This window comes from Podarcis tiliguerta (assembly GCF_965153285.1).
Source record: "Podarcis tiliguerta genome assembly, chromosome: 17".
Taxonomy (NCBI): domain Eukaryota; kingdom Metazoa; phylum Chordata; class Lepidosauria; order Squamata; family Lacertidae; genus Podarcis; species Podarcis tiliguerta.
In genome coordinates this window covers 5,140,578-5,155,671 of record NC_139550.1, presented here as the reverse complement: position 1 = coordinate 5,155,671, position 15,094 = coordinate 5,140,578, and the positions used below count along the sequence as shown (strand labels likewise).

At 47.4% G+C, this 15,094-nt stretch overlaps 1 protein-coding gene across 1 annotated transcript; it reads left to right on the top strand.

Annotated features, from left to right (window-relative positions):
- Positions 1 to 2,456: 2,456 nt before the first annotated feature.
- Positions 2,457 to 14,411, top strand: TRIM14 (tripartite motif containing 14). Its single transcript, XM_083420139.1, has 6 exons — positions 2,457 to 2,972; positions 5,773 to 5,868; positions 9,132 to 9,365; positions 10,520 to 10,682; positions 11,467 to 11,559; positions 13,281 to 14,411. Exons 1-6 carry the CDS (start codon positions 2,583 to 2,585, stop codon positions 13,814 to 13,816), a joined length of 1,512 nt encoding a protein of 503 aa, XP_083276265.1. The 5' UTR covers positions 2,457 to 2,582; the 3' UTR covers positions 13,817 to 14,411.
- Positions 14,412 to 15,094: the final 683 nt, after the last annotated feature.

The following is a 15,094-nucleotide window of genomic DNA, read 5'->3' as shown; positions in this document are numbered from 1 at the left end:
TTTGTCTTGCTTCTTCTCACACTCAAGTACAGTGTTGGATCTCTGTAGCTATTGGTCATGACTTAAGCACAGAATATGAAAGTCTGTTAAATTACATGATTCCAAATGGAAGCAGGTATGGAAACCTCATTAACATTTGCCTCTGATTTATGAATTGCATATCAGTGGAAACATTAACACAAACTTTTAAAAGTCCCAGTTAAAGATGGGGCTACCCAAATTGTGCTCAGTATTCAAAAGACAGCCGCACCATATTTTTTTATGAAGGCATCATACCAGCTGTTTATTTTTTTAATTGCTTTCCTAATTCTTAACACTGAATTTGCCATTCATTGCTACAGCACACTGAGACCATGTTTTCATTGTGCTTTCCATTGAAAATGGTCAAAGTAGAAAGCATAGAAAAATAAAGAAAATCTCTTCCAGTAGTAAGCTAGAACATGAGAAGTTCTGTTTCTTGCTGGTGTGAGTTTGCTACATGTAGAAATCCTATCTGGTTGGCACTTCAAAGTACAAAGTACGGTTCAGACTTATTGCACCTCACCCTGATATAACAGGTGGAATGGCTTTAGCCAGTGTGAAATATCTGCTGGGGCAGAAGCAGAGATACCATCTCACTGTATCGGGCAATGATTCTGATGAAGAAAACATCTATATATGGTCAAGAAGTATTGCCAATAGTGTATGCGGATAATATGTACAGGGATACACTTAGTTTTTGTGTGTCATGCTACTGCCCTTACATTTAGGGTTGTAATTACGTTCTCAAAAAGCAACCTTGAGTTGCATGTGCTTGAACATGTACAGAGCTGGACTTCAATGTTTAAAAATCTGCTCCCTTGGGGGTTGGGCAGGGGCGGCACACATGCTCAGAGGCAGAGTGTTCTCTTAACATTCTTCCCTGTCTATGTGCCCAGGGCCTTTTGCCAAAGGGAAGCCTCTCTCAACAACCCTTTCACCATCCACTCTAGCTTTCCTACATTATCACACGGTGTGAAGGGACTGAGTCTTCCTGGCCTCATTTCAATGTGGGTCTGGCCGATCCCCCACTGCAAGATCTTAGGAAGCTAGCCATATCCTTAAACCCAGAGGGTGAGGATCAAGTATTCCTTTTTTTTAAAAGCACTAAAAGTAGAAATTGTAGAAAGATGTCTTGACTTTGGGTCAAAAGAAAGTAGTGTGAAAAAAACTTGAGACATTTCATTCCGAATCTACTTTGTTGTTTAGTTGTGTCCGACTCTTCGTGACCGCATGGACCAGAGCACGCCAGGCACTCCTGTCTTCCACTGCCTCCCAGAGTTTGGTCAAACTCATGTTTGTAGCCTCGAGAACACTGTCCAACCATCTCGTCCTCTGTCGTCCCCTTCTCCTTGTGCCCTCAATCTTTCCCAACATCAGGGTGTTTTCCAGGGAGTCTTCTCTTCTCATGAGGTGGCCAAAGTCTTGGAGCCTCAGCTTCAGGATCTGTCCTTCCAGTGAGCACTCAGGGCTGATTTCAAGACAAACAGGTGGGTGTCCTGCCCTTCTAACATAAATCCTGGCTACGTCCAATGCTTTCACTCTACAATGCTATGATCCAGCTGGTGGACCAATTCAAATCCTGCCACCACCCGCTACATCCGCTCTCTTCGTGAATCTCCCCTCTCTATGGGCATAGCCAGGATTTTTCGGGTGGGGGTAGAACCTCAGTTTGCTATGAATTTTATTGATTTATGGGTGCAGCTGCCCCTCCTTACCTCCTCCCTTGGCCACGCCCATGCCCAGGGTCGGATTTAGGTGTGATGAGGCCCTGAGCTACTGAAGGTAATGGGGGCCCTTTATATGTCCAGCTGTCCTTTGTCAGCAACAAATTCTCGCTGTTTTTTGTGCTGAATATATGCTATATGGTAATTTATGGACCTAATGGGTATCTAAAGCCATTTGAACATGTTCCCATGCAACCAGTCCTTGCAGAATGTTGTTGTTTACTCCTGTCCGACTCTTCGTGACCCCCTGGACCAGAGCATGCCAGACCCTCCTGTCTTCCACTGCCTCCCGCAGTTTGGTCAAACTCATGTTGGTAGCTTCCAGAACACTGTCCAACCATCTCGTCCTCTGTTATCCCCTTCTCCTTGTGCCCTCCATCTTTCCCAGCATCAGGGTCTTTTCCAGGGAGTCTTCTCATGAGGTGGCCAAAGTATTGGAGCCTCAGCTTCAGGATCTTTCCTTCCATTGCAGAATGTAGGCACCCTATATATAGAAATGAGCAAACCAGTTATATTTTAGGGAGCAGAATAGCAGGCTGGACCCATAACTTTCATCACACAACATCAAACACTGTTGCTGTATGTAGGTTTTATTTTGTTTTTGTTTTTTAACTTATATTTTGGAAATGTACATCCAGCTCTTTTTTCCCGAGGCCCCCAAGAGAGTGTTTTAGCTTATACGGAAATCCGGCACTGCCTATGCCCCTCTCCACGCCAGATCTCCCTAAGTTTCGCCTTCCCATTCCCAGCTGTCGGAGGAGGCTGCTCGGCCCCGCTCCGCCCTCCAGCCCGCCTCTCTCCCTCCCGCCCGGTTCCCTCTCGCGCGTCCTGGAGCCGATGGCGCGGCGGGAGCAGGAGGTGGCGGCGGCGGCGGGAGCCGCGGTCGCGCCTTGCGATCTGTGCGCCCAGGGCGCGCCGCGCCGGGCGGAATGGAGCTGCCTCACCTGCCTGATGTCGCTGTGCGAGACCCACGCGCGACCCCACGGCGCATCGGACGGGGAACCCGGCGCGGCTTTCCGAGGCCACCGCGTGTGCGCAGCCGGCGAGGCGGCAGGGGAGTTGCGCGCCTTGCGGGAACGGGAGCGCTGGTGCGCCGAGCACCGCGGGCGCCCTCTGGAGCTGTTTTGCGAAGAGTGCGCGCAGTGCGTGTGCGCGCTCTGCCCGGTTCTGGGCCTCCACCGCGGACACCGAGTGAACCTCATCGCCCAGGCGGCGGAGAGCAAGCGGGTACGCGGGCACAAAAGTTCTTCCGTGTTCTCTTTCTTTTAGGTGGGGAGGGGAGGGATTTGTGTCCTTTCAGACGTGATCGCATTCCGACTCCCATCAGCTCCAGCCCTTAGGCCAGGGATGATGGTCCGTCGACATCTGGAGAGCCACACCCATTCGCTCGTAAGATTTTCCATGGCTAAACGATTCCAAGAGTTGCGGGGAGGAAGTGTCGTGACACTTTTAAAGATGACTGGATTTATTATAGCTTAAGTGGGCATGGGGTCTCAAGTCCACTAAAAGGGATGCCGTAATAAATCTGTTAATCCTCTTTAAAGGTGCCAAAAGATTATACAGTGGTACTTCTGGATATGAACGGCATCCGTTCCAGAGCCCCGTTCGCATCCTGAAGTGAACGCAACCCGTGTCTGCGCGGGTCGTGATTCGCCGCTTCTGCGCATGCGCGTGATGTCATTTTTGAGCGTCTGTGCATGCGCGAGCGGCGAAACCCAGAAGTAACGCGTTGTTACTTCCAGGTCGCCGCGGAGCGCAACCCGAAAGCGCTCAACCTGAAGCAACTTCAACCCGAGGTATGACTGTATTTGATGCTTACTGTAACAGACTAACCTAGCTATCTATGTGGAATTTATTAAAATGGTTGTTGGCATATGTCTGCCTTGAGAGACACCTACCCGGGTGAAGTCAAACCCCTGGGTTAGCAGCACTGAAATGACCTCCCTGGGCGCAAGCCTGGGCAGTGTGGATGGAGTTCCTGGGCTGCCCAGATGACAAGACCCCTCTCTTGGCCTCGCTGATGGGGTCCAAAGGAAAACAGAGCAATACATTTGGCACCAGCTTGGCTGCAGGAATTGCCGGAAGGAGGCGTAAAATGAGTCATTCTTAGGGACTCCAGACTTGTGTTGGGTTTACTCCTTAGCTGGTTCTTTTCCCAACGATATCCTGCAGGGCAGTGGAGCTTTAGGTTCAGAGTTTTCCTTTTCAATCCACCAGAGCCCGTTTCTGCATGTAGGGAAAGACCCTAATTCACCGAAGCTTTGAGCCCCATCGGCTACCCTCAGCTGGTTTAGCCAACCAGCCGAAGCTGATCCCAGCATGTAGCTACAGTTGCATGCAGGATGGTGGACAGACTACCCCAGAAGAAGCACAACCCTAACACCCTGTGCACCCCAAATTATTACCACGGTTCCTCTAAACTTTAGGTAGCTCTTCTGATACAGTTTATTTCCTGTATTAGGGTTAATGGCTTGTTTCACAATGTCTCAAAATGTGTAGTATGTTCTCAACCAGTTCTGCAAAAAAATAGGCGTGAGGGTTCCTAACTTCTCTACCAGCCTATAGAGGCCTTTAGCAGCAGTTTGATCTCCAGATGATGTGTGCTGTCATTTATATCCCTGTTGTGAATATATTCCCTTCACTAGAGCAGTGTAATTGGGATAGAATGGTGCCTTGTGCTAGAGCATCTCAGATTACAAAGAGGCGTGTTGGGGCAAAAAAATTTACAGAAGAATCTACTTTGGGAAATGCAGAACATAGCAGACACAGCCAGATCTTTCTCTAGCACTAATCAGAATTCATTTCTGCTCTCTTTTCCTTTGCAATGCAAAGGATAGAGGGAAAGCAGAGACAGTAGACAGGGGAAGAGCTAACCAGAAAGTTGGCACTGTGTTTTTGTTAGGTCTAATAAAGGTGGCACTTTGATCTCTTCCCCCTACATGCTCATTCATAGCCAATTATTTTTGATCTAATTATTCTTCAGATGTGGAATGCGGCTGGCGCTGTGGGTTAAACCACAGAGCCTAGGACTTGCCGATCAGAAGGTCGGCGGTTCGAATCCCCGCGACGGGGTGAGCTCCCGTTGCTCAGTCCCTGCTCCTGCCAACCTAGCAGTTCGAAAGCACACCAAGTGCAAGTAGATAAATAGGTACCACTCTGGTGGGAAGGTAAACGGCGTTTCCGTGCGCTGCTCTGGTTCGCCAGAAGCGGCTTAGTCATGCTGGCCACATGACCTGGAAGCTGTACGCCGGCTCCCTCGGCCAATAAAGCAAGATGAGCGCTGCAACCCCAGAGTCGGTCACAACTGGACCTAATGGTCAGGGGTCCCTTTACCTTTATTCTTCAGATAGTGTAATGCAGTTTATTGCCTTTGTGCTGTTGACAACCCTAAGAGGTCGGTCCAGTATTGTTCCCATTCTGTAAATGGGGAACTTAAAGCAAGGCATGTTCCCTCAAACATCACATTTTGCTTTTTGATTTGGTTCCAAAAATGTCCAGGTTTAAATGGCAAAGTACAGTGTGTGGTGCTGTCGGCTGTGAGTGGCACATGTGTGATTGTTAAATTGCCAAGCCCTCTTCCCCATCCCCACATGGCTCCCTGGAAATGGGGACACAATTCTTTTTGCTGTTTCAGCATCTTTACTGTACAGGGAAAAAGAACGAGTGGCACTTTGTACCAGACCTGAATAGGCAAAGTGGGAATGAATCCCTCTAAGATCATCCTGGAACTGAAGAACACACCAGCTCCAAAGTAGCTTCAAAATTAACTTTCAGCCTTGCTAATTAAATTGGTCCCCCCATGGAAGAGAATTAATTCACGTTAACTGGAAGAAAAATGCACAGTGAATATCATGGGTGACTGGTATATATGCTTAGCAGAAACACACTGGTGAGCTTATATATTTTGTGGACTTGCTTGCAAAGCTGAATCTTTAGTTGAAGAATCGACTTGTTGAACAGATTAGAAGTTGCAACTGAAGGTCTGGTCACAATCAGTGATGTGTCCTTTCTACACTGGGTAAAACAGGAAATCATGAGGTCGTATTTGAAGCAGTTGACCCTGAAGAAGAAGCAGGAAGTTGACAACATAAAACATATAGAAGAAGCTACTAATGAGCTTAAGGTAAATCAAAATGCGCTAATCTCCATAATGATGGTACTATTTATTTGCATAGTGTCCTTGGGGGCCAAATTGGACGGGATCACAACGATGTCAAGGAATAGGGTGCTTCCAAGTTTACATATGAAGTACTGTCTTATCTTAGAAATCAAACGGAATCTGTTCCGGAAGTCCGTTTGACTTCCAAAATACTCGGAAACCAAAGTGTGGTTTCTGATCAGCCTCAGGAAGCTCCTGCAGCCAATCGGAAGCTGCGGAAGCCCCGTCAGACGTTTGGCTTCCAAAAATAATTCTCAAACTGGAACAGTCACTTCCGGGTTTGCGGCGTTTGGGAGCCAAGGCGTTTGAGAACTAAGCTGTTCGAAAACCAAGGTGCGACTGTACCATGCGGACTCATTAACTTCCCTTTCCCACCCCATGGGGCAACTATGACAGGGGGCTGTGGCCCAGCTGTCAGTGAACTGCTAGTGATCCTGTGACTGTGCTGGATCTCAACAAGAGATTGCAGGTGAAGTAGGGAAAAGGAAGTTAGGCATGATATATCGCAAGGAGGATGCATTCATCCTCACCAAATTTATAACAACACCCAGGCTCATTTTTCTCGCTAACTAAAATGAATTCTGCTGCATGCAAAGCAGGCTGCTTAAGCAATTGATCCAACCCGAGCTGGGCCACTCCTTGGCCTGTGGACCAAAGGGCAGGAAAGCTGCAGGTCATCAGAGCCACAGGAGCCTCCCCACCCACAATGTTTGAATTGGCTGGCTGCCACTTCTTATGCCAGGCTCATTATTAGCATTAGTATAGCAACCTTCTGGATTCAAGGCTGAACTGCACATGGGTGCTGCTTTGGGAGGATATTTGTTTCCCCCCTACGTTTGCAGTTGTAAAGGGTGCAGTTCGAAAGCACGCCAGTGCAAGTAGATAAATAGGTACTGCTGTGGCGGGAAGGTAAACAGCGTTTCCGTGCACTCTGGTTTCCGTCACAGTGTCCCGTTGCGCCAGAAGCAGTTTGGTCATGCTGGCCACATGCCCCGGAAAACTGTCTGTGGACAAACGCTGGCTCCCTCGACCTGAAAGCAAAATGAGTGCCACAACCCCATAGTCGCCTTTGACTGGACTTTACCGTCCAGGGGTCCTTTACTTTTACTTTACCTCTTGTGCATTCCCCTCTGGCATTTTATCCACTCAGAATCACACCTCCACAGGTTGCTTGCTCTCTCCACACCTGCCCCCCCAGCCCACCTGAAAGGTACAGCTACCTTAAGGAGTCTCATCAATGCTCAGCTCAAACTTTTAGCACCTACACCAGTTCTGTGTTTCTTTTAGGTAAAGGTTAAGGGACCCCTGACCATTAAGTCCAGTTGTGGCTGACTCTGGGGTTGCAGCGCTCATCTCGCTTTATTGGCCGAGGGAGCCGGCGTACAGCTTCCAGGTCATGTGGCCAGCATGACTAAGCCACTTCTGGCGAACCAGAGCAGCGCACGGAAACGCCGTTTACCTTCCCGCCGGAGCGGTACCTATTTATCTACTTGCATTTTGAGGTGCTTCCGAACTGCTAGGTTGGCAGGAGCAGGGACTGAGCAACGGGAGCTCACCCCGTCGTGGGGATTTGAACCGCCGACCTTCTGATCAGCAAGTCCTAGGCTCTGTGGTTTAACCCACAACACCACCCAAATACTGTTCTTTTTTAGAAAGCCCTGGGCATCATACATGGGGCTCCAAGTGGCCTCCCATCTGTCCATCCATCCGGTCCACATCTTCTTAACTGTAAATAACTTTGCTGAAACACTTGGTGCCTCTTAGGCCAGCTTTTGGCAAAGGATCAGGCAGGAAATGGGCTGGAGTTTGAACAGCCTTCCTTGCTGTTTGAAAAGCAGCCTCAGGAGGCAGATGGTTGCTGCGGGTGAATGCTTCACCCTTCATCCTCCCACTGTTTGCTCAAAGCCACGCTCTGCAAGATGCTTTTCTCTCTGCAGGAGAAAAGAGATGGGACTCCAGTCTCCTTTAACTGGGTGTGAGAAGGGCAGGTGCTGGGTTTTGAATGGGAAAAGAGCAAAAAGGAGATAGCTCACGATCCAGCCTTCTGACAATGTGCTTTACAGCCACAGTTCCCAAACTCCCCACCCCATGGAGGACCAACCACTCAGAAAATGCTGAGGGTCTTACTGCAGCAATTAGCATGTGCTGTGCTAGACGCTGTATGATTTTAAATTGTATTGTTATTGCGTCTCTTATATTTTATTGCACTGCAGCTTTAATTCTGGAATTCAAGGTTGAATACAATAAAATGTAAAAGGAGCAATAAAAATACAATTGAAAATCAATATGACTATTTGCTGCAATGGATGTGGCATCACCTTCTTCAACCACAAATGTATCAACATGCCTCAGACCACCTGAATGAAACTCATGGATCACAGTCAGGGAGTCACTATTTTGTGGGGGAGAACCTTGGGAGTGTACCATTGAAGAATAATAAATAAAATGTTAATAAAATTAACAAAGTTTTTATACTGCTTGAATGTAATAGAACCCTCTAAACTGTTTACAAGAAATACCAAGATTACCGGTAAAAACAGATGCAATTAAAAACATTTTAAAATAATTAAAATTAACAGTCAAAAAAGATTAAAACACAACAACATCTACATGTCTGGATAGGCATGCCTAAACAAAAATGTCATAAGCAGGCGCCAAAAAGAGAATAGCAAAAAAGAATACAGTGGTACCTCTGGTTACATACTTAATTTGTTCCGGAGGTCCGTTCTTAACCTGAAACTGTTCTTAACCTGAAGCACCACTTTAGCTAATGGGGCCTCCTGCTGCTGCTACACGTTTTCTGTTCTCATCCTGAAGCAAAGTTCTTAACCCGAGGTACTATTTCTGGGTTAGCGGAGTCTGTAACCTGAAGCGTCTGTAACCTGAGGTACCACTGTACAACGAAAAGAGAGAGAAGTGTAAATTCTGCACATTTTCCAGTTGTTGTTTTTCTACTAAAAAGAAAATGGTTGCATGCTCAAGATCACAATAAAATATGAGAGGAGACCTTTGTGGGCTGCACCAAAGGTGTGGGGAGCCTGTTGACCTCCAAATCTTGCTGAATTATTACAACGCCCCATTAAGGCCTTGGCAGCTTGGTTGTCTGAATGTAACCTTTCCGCAAAGGCTTGTGAGCACCTTCTCTTTTCCATGCTAGGCCCCTGGAACATTTGCGTTTGGCAGCTTTCTTGGTTTGGTGCTGAGGTTTTGTTTTGTTTTACCTGCAGGCACACATGTTTGAGAGCAAAACCTGGCTGGCAGGGAAGTTTGCTGAGCTCCGGCTCCTGTTTGCCGAGGAGGAAACTTTGACCAAGCGATACATTGACGAGAAGGCCCAGCATACCTTGATGGCGTATGAAGAACAGGCAGAGGCTTGTGAGGGCCAGATCCGGTTCATAGATGGCTTCGCAGACAGGATCAGGCACATGCAGCTTCAACCTGACCCCCTTCTTTTGCTCAAGGTAGGAAGGTGCTCTTCCTGGTTGAAAGTGTGGAAAGGCCCTATTGCGATTGCCCTTTCATGAAAAATCCAGCATTTTCTCCATGGTGTGATTCCTACTGTTGCTACGATATAGTTCCTTCAGCATGCCTGCTGCTTTGTAAAGTAATGCAGGCAAAACAGGAAGCTCCCCGTCCCTCCAAGCCTACAATCAAAACTTTGACAAAGAAAGAATAGGTGCAGCACATTTCTCTGCCTTGACGTTTTTTTTAATTGATTTCAATTGATTTTAAATTGATTTCACACAATGCCCTGGCATGGAGCTTGTGCTCCCACTGGTCTTGCAATGTGGGTCTTAGGTTCACACGCTCCTCTCTGCTATCAGGAACGCAACCGTGAATGGGAACCGGAATTTCATGCTGGTCGATTTCCACATCCTGCTTGTGTGATCTGGTCTCTGCCACAGCTGCGAAAACGTGTGGCAGTTCTCCAGGACAAAGCCTACTCACAAGGGCATTTACACAGGTGTGGGTAGCGCTGTGGTCTAAATTACCGAGCCTCTTGGGCTTGCTGATCAGAAGATCAGCAGTTTGAGTCTGTGCGATGGGGTGATCTCCTGTTGCTCTGTCCCAGCTTCTGCCAACCTAGCAGTTTGAAAGCACGCCAGTGCAAGTAGATAAATAGGCACCACCGCAGCGGGAAGGTAAACGGCGTTCTCTGGTTTCCATCATAGTGTTCCGTTGCGCCAGAAGTGGTTTTGTCATGCTGCCCACATGACCTGGAAAGCTGTCTGTGAACAAACACGGCCCAAAAGCGAGATGAGTGCTGCACCCCAGAGTCAAATTCGACTAGAATTAACCGTCCAGGGGTTCTTTACCTTACGCACTTTAGCTTACTGTCAATATTAAAGGGTGGTATGGGTGAGGCCTTTGTCTAGTGTGTTTATTGTTATACTTGTTCATTAATTGGTTATGTCACTAGTCCTCAAGCTTCTGAGATAAAGAAATACCAGTTCGTCCTTTTGACGCCAGACTGATGCCAGCCTCTCTTGCCTCACAGAACCCTGAGGCATCATGCAGCTCCCACACGGATTGTGCCCAAGGAGCGCCACACACTGCCCCATGGATGCTGGGGATCAGAAGGCAGGCATTGAAGAATTCATGTCTTCCTCTGCAGGGCTATTGTGCAGCAGAAAAGGAAATAGTGAAGCAGTTGATCCCCGCAGAGCAGCTGGCTCCGTTGCCCATGTCGTTTGAACACGTCACAAACCACTTCTTGCGCTTTCTTGAGTTCGTCCAGTCCATCCTGCAGAAACCACTCAAGGCTCGGCTCAAGGAAGGTACATGAATGCGTGGAGGCAGAGCACAGATATCACCCATAGCCTTATCCCCCGTGAGTCCTCATTCAAAGCCATGGGGGAGAAGAATCCATAGTTTAACCACGTGCTGTGTGAAGAAGCATGTCTTTTTGTCTCTCCGGAACCTCCCCAAATTCAGCTTCCTTGAACGTCCAGCAGTTCTAGTATTGCAAGAGATGGAGAAAAACGTTTCTCCTGGTTTGACTTAGCGTGTCAGATGAACCAACTGTCAGGCTTCCCTCCCATGGTGGCAGCCGAGAATCAGAGAAACAATAAAAGTTCTTACCAAGCAATTTATTCAATAATTCACAGAGAGTGACAAAGGAATGCAGTCTTCCCTAATTAACGGCATTGCTCCAAGTAAAGTCCCATCTGCTTTCATCTCCCCTATTCTGCGTCACTCCACTGGCGGCTAATCTGAGCTATTTGCCTTTGAGCTCTCTGTTCTCCTACTTTCAATGCCTGCCTGGTCCTGGGAGGGGGGTCAGGAATGCTTTTCAAGGACACTGAGTCTGTCAGCTGTCTCTCCCCTGGTGCTTCTTCTTCTTCCTGTTGTTCCTCTTCCAGTATTTCCCAGCTTCTGCAGCTGGCAGCCTCTGAACTATGCCCTTCTGCAAACCGCTGTTCTAAATCTATACTGTCCTCCTGTTCTTGGGAAGCTTCAGGAGAAGGGGGGTGGCGGTCCTCACGATTCCTCCTCAGTCCAGCCCCTTACACCAGCTCGTTGTCTAAATAGCATCTTTGTTTTGACTTTTTGTTTGCTCAGATGTCTTCAGCAGCCTTAACAGCACCTTGAAGAAGGACCCCGGTCTGTTGTTGAAAACAAACTCTTCCGCCAATCGCGCGCTCTTCTTGAAACGTACGTATTGGTTTCTCCATCCTGCCAGCCATGGTTAGAAGCCCCCATGTTTGACTGTTCAGCAAACGGTATCTTAGAACAGTTTGGTATTTGAATGCTCACCATTTGAAATCATCTTTTCTTTGGAGAGGGACAGAGGCAAGTTGCTAGTTTTTCAATTTAGATTTTAGAGCAGCAGTTTCCTGCTTGCTCAGCCCGGAGGAGCTGGACCTTCCCTGACCAAGCAGTTTCACAGGGATAAATGGGCAGGGTTCCACATCCCTAGAAGGAGCAGCTCCATAGTTTAGAGTTGCTCCTGGTTTTATCTTTGTCTAACTGGGGGCTCAGGTGGCCTCAGTGACCACAAGTGCCATTTTCCAGCCCTGGCTGGTTTGCCAGCTACAGCCCCTTTTGGGCAGAGGTGACTTGGCCACTATATTCAGTGCTCTGGTAGCTTACAGATTAGATTGTTGTTGTTGTTGTTTAGTTGTTTAGTCGTGTCCGAGTCTTCGTGACCCCATGGACCAGAGCACGCCAGGCACTTCTGTCTTAGATTACTACAATGCATTCTACATGGAGCTGTCCTTGAAGGTGACTGGGAAACTTCGACCGTTCCAAAATGCAGAGGCCAGATTACTGACTGGAGTTGCCTTTAGATTTCATAGAACCTGTATTAAAACAGCTGCTTTGGCTGCCAGCTCATTTCTGGGCCTAATTCAAGATGCTCACACCTTAAATGACTTAGGCCCCTGAAAGACCACCTCCATCCCTACAGACCCTCTCAGGTGTTAAGTTCAGGAGAAGAATCCTCTTGGTAGTTCCACAGCCCTCAGAGGTTATGGTGACCTGGGAGAGGGCATTCTCTGTGGCCGCCTCTCAGTTGTGGAATTCCCTTTGCACAGATGTGCATCTAGCACCTTCGTTGGATAGCTTGTCATATGCTGAAGACCCACCTCTTTAACCCCCCTCCATTGCCCCCTAAGTTGGGAAGGAGGGACTTCCTGAGACTGACATTTGAGTAATCCCCAATCCTGTTGTAAAGACCAGGCTAGGGCTGGGAAGGACCTGTGACCATTCAGTTGTGGCTGGACTACCAATGCCATCGTCACTGACCATGCTGACAGGGGATGATGGGAGTTGTAGTCTAAGCACAAGTGGAAGGCCAGAGGTTCTCCACCCCTGGGCTTGATCCTTCATAAAAACAGCTAAATCAGGCATAGGCAACCTTCGGCCCTCCAGGTGTTTTGGACTACAATTCCCATCTTCCCTGACCACTGGTCCTGTTAGCTAGGGATCATGGGAGTTGTAGGCCAAAACATCTGGAGGGCCGAAGGTTGCCTATGCCTGAGCTAAATCTTGGGTTGCATTTCTTAGTCTGCAGAGTAACATAAGCAAACAAGGGAAAGCTGGAAATCAGAACTAGGGGCGAGATACAGTGGAGGACCCGGAGCTGTTCCAAAAATAGCACTACTGTGTCTGTACCCCCATCATGGCAAGGTTCACTGGTCATCATCCTGTTTTCCCCTCTTCTCATTCCATCCTTATCATTGGCTTCTGATGCAGACACCATGATGGTTTTGTGTCTCATAGGAAGTTCCACTGGTCCTTGATGTGGACAGGTCAATCAATATAAGGCTGCTGGTTTTAACAGCGTGTGTTGTGGCTATTTGCTTCCTCAACTGTTGTTGCCGCTGAATATGTTTCTCTGCGATGTGTTGCCCATGAATGTTTTCCCCCCGCAGATGCAAGATCCCCCACGCTAGAGATAAATAGCGTGCACCCCAGGTTAATTTTGTCAGAGGACCGTCTTTCCGTAAGCTACAGCTGGAGGAGAAGACTTTACTGCTCAAACCCAGAGAGATTCGACACTGTCTGGCAAGTCTTGAGCAGAGATTCTTTCTTTGCCGGAAGCCATTACTGGGAGGTGGATGTGCTGCAGGCCGGTCAAGGGTGGTGGATTGGGGCAGCCTACTCATCCATCAAAAGGAAAGGAGACTCTGAACTTTGCCGCTTGGGATGCAACCGAATGTCCTGGTGCATCAAAAGGTTTGACTTTGAATACTGGGCGTTCCAGAACGGGGAGAGAGTCCCTATTCAGGCAGAGGATGACCCTGAACGAGTTGGGGTTTTCCTGGATTATGAAGCTGGGATCCTGTCTTTCTATAACGTGACAGATGGGATGGCACATCTGCACACGTTCCACTGCAAGTTCACGGAGCCGGTTTATCCAGCGCTGAGGTTGTGGGAAGGGACGATAACAATGTGCAAGATAACTTAAGGGCTGACGGCACAAGGATGTGGGGGAGACCCATGCTTCTCATCCATGTATATTGTGATACGTACTTCAGGTTTTTAATAGAAAAAGACACTTTACGATACTGAATCATTTCCTAATGGCGACATATCACTCCAGGAAATAGCTGTCTATATGCCATTTTTGCACTTTTAGTACAAGTTGCAATCTATCTCATAAAGTTACTATGAACTGTGAGGTAGAGGAGAGCAATGCAGAGGATCTAAAGCACTTGGCCAATTAAAAAAATGCTGAAACAATATTTGCCTTGTAAAGTTTTCAGACGATAATGGCGTGATTACTGAAGACTGTCTCTTAACCCCATCTGTGTATTAAATTCTTTGGGGAAGGCTTTGTGCCTCTAGGTGTATATCCAATTTGCACTGACTTTCTGGGGTCTAATCCTGGTTGCAAGGAGGCTCCTGTACAAATAAATGGCAAGCATTGCTGCTTTTTCTATAATGGTAAAGTCATCCTGTGTGCCTTGGAAAACTTATGATGATGATGATGCATCTTGCCTTGGAATAATTTGCAAAGCAAGCCTGCTTAGCAGACAATAAAGTATCTTTGAACTGGTGAATTGCAGCCTGCTTTTTAATGATGTGGAATCTCATTCCAGAGAGCCAAAAGAGAGGCAAAGGAGTACCTAAGCTTTCACTACTCAACTGTAAATATTTGTAGTTGAAAAGAGAATTGGCGCTGGCTGCCAATTTGCTATCAGGCTATGGTCAAGGTGCAGTTACTGGAATTTAAATCCCTAGGCTGCTTGGAACCAGGCTATCAAAAAGAGTATCTTATGCCTTACATAAAAAACTAATTTGGTGCCTTTTGAAGATCTTCCATTTTTAACAAGCCTTTTAGAAAGTGGAGATTTTTATCGCAGTTTGCATCTGTCTCTGGCTTGAAAGCCTTCTTATAAAAGTTTATCAAATTGCTACAGGATGTTTTATGGGAAGTGATTCATCAGTGGCATTATTAATAACTAGATGCCATATCGAAATGGTTGAAATATGATATTGTCTTCTAGGAGTCTGCCTTTATCTGTTGCAACCATGGCCATTTATTCATAAATAGAGCTTTATTCATGTGCAGGTTTTTAGTTGTTCAGAGGCCTTTTGCAGCGATAGGAATTTGCTGCCTCCAGAGCAAAGCTGCTTCTTCCTTTATGACCCTCCCCCAACATACCCCTCTTTCTTCTTCCTGCCCTTCCAGCTGGGAGCTTTGCCAGGGTGAGAGTTAGGCACAAACCCACAGGGAGAGAAC

What these genes read in the sequence shown, in the direction of transcription:
- TRIM14 (XM_083420139.1), top strand. Translation starts at nt 2,583, where the DNA reads ATGGCGCGGCGGGAGCAGGAGGTGGCGGCGGCGGCGGGAGCCGCGGTC. An exon ending in CAAGGCTCGGCTCAAGGAAG is followed by an intron (nt 10,683 to 11,466) that starts GTACATGAATGC and finishes TTGTTTGCTCAG; the next exon opens with ATGTCTTCAGCAGCCTTAAC. An exon ending in TCGCGCGCTCTTCTTGAAAC is followed by an intron (nt 11,560 to 13,280) that starts GTACGTATTGGT and finishes TTCCCCCCGCAG; the next exon opens with ATGCAAGATCCCCCACGCTA.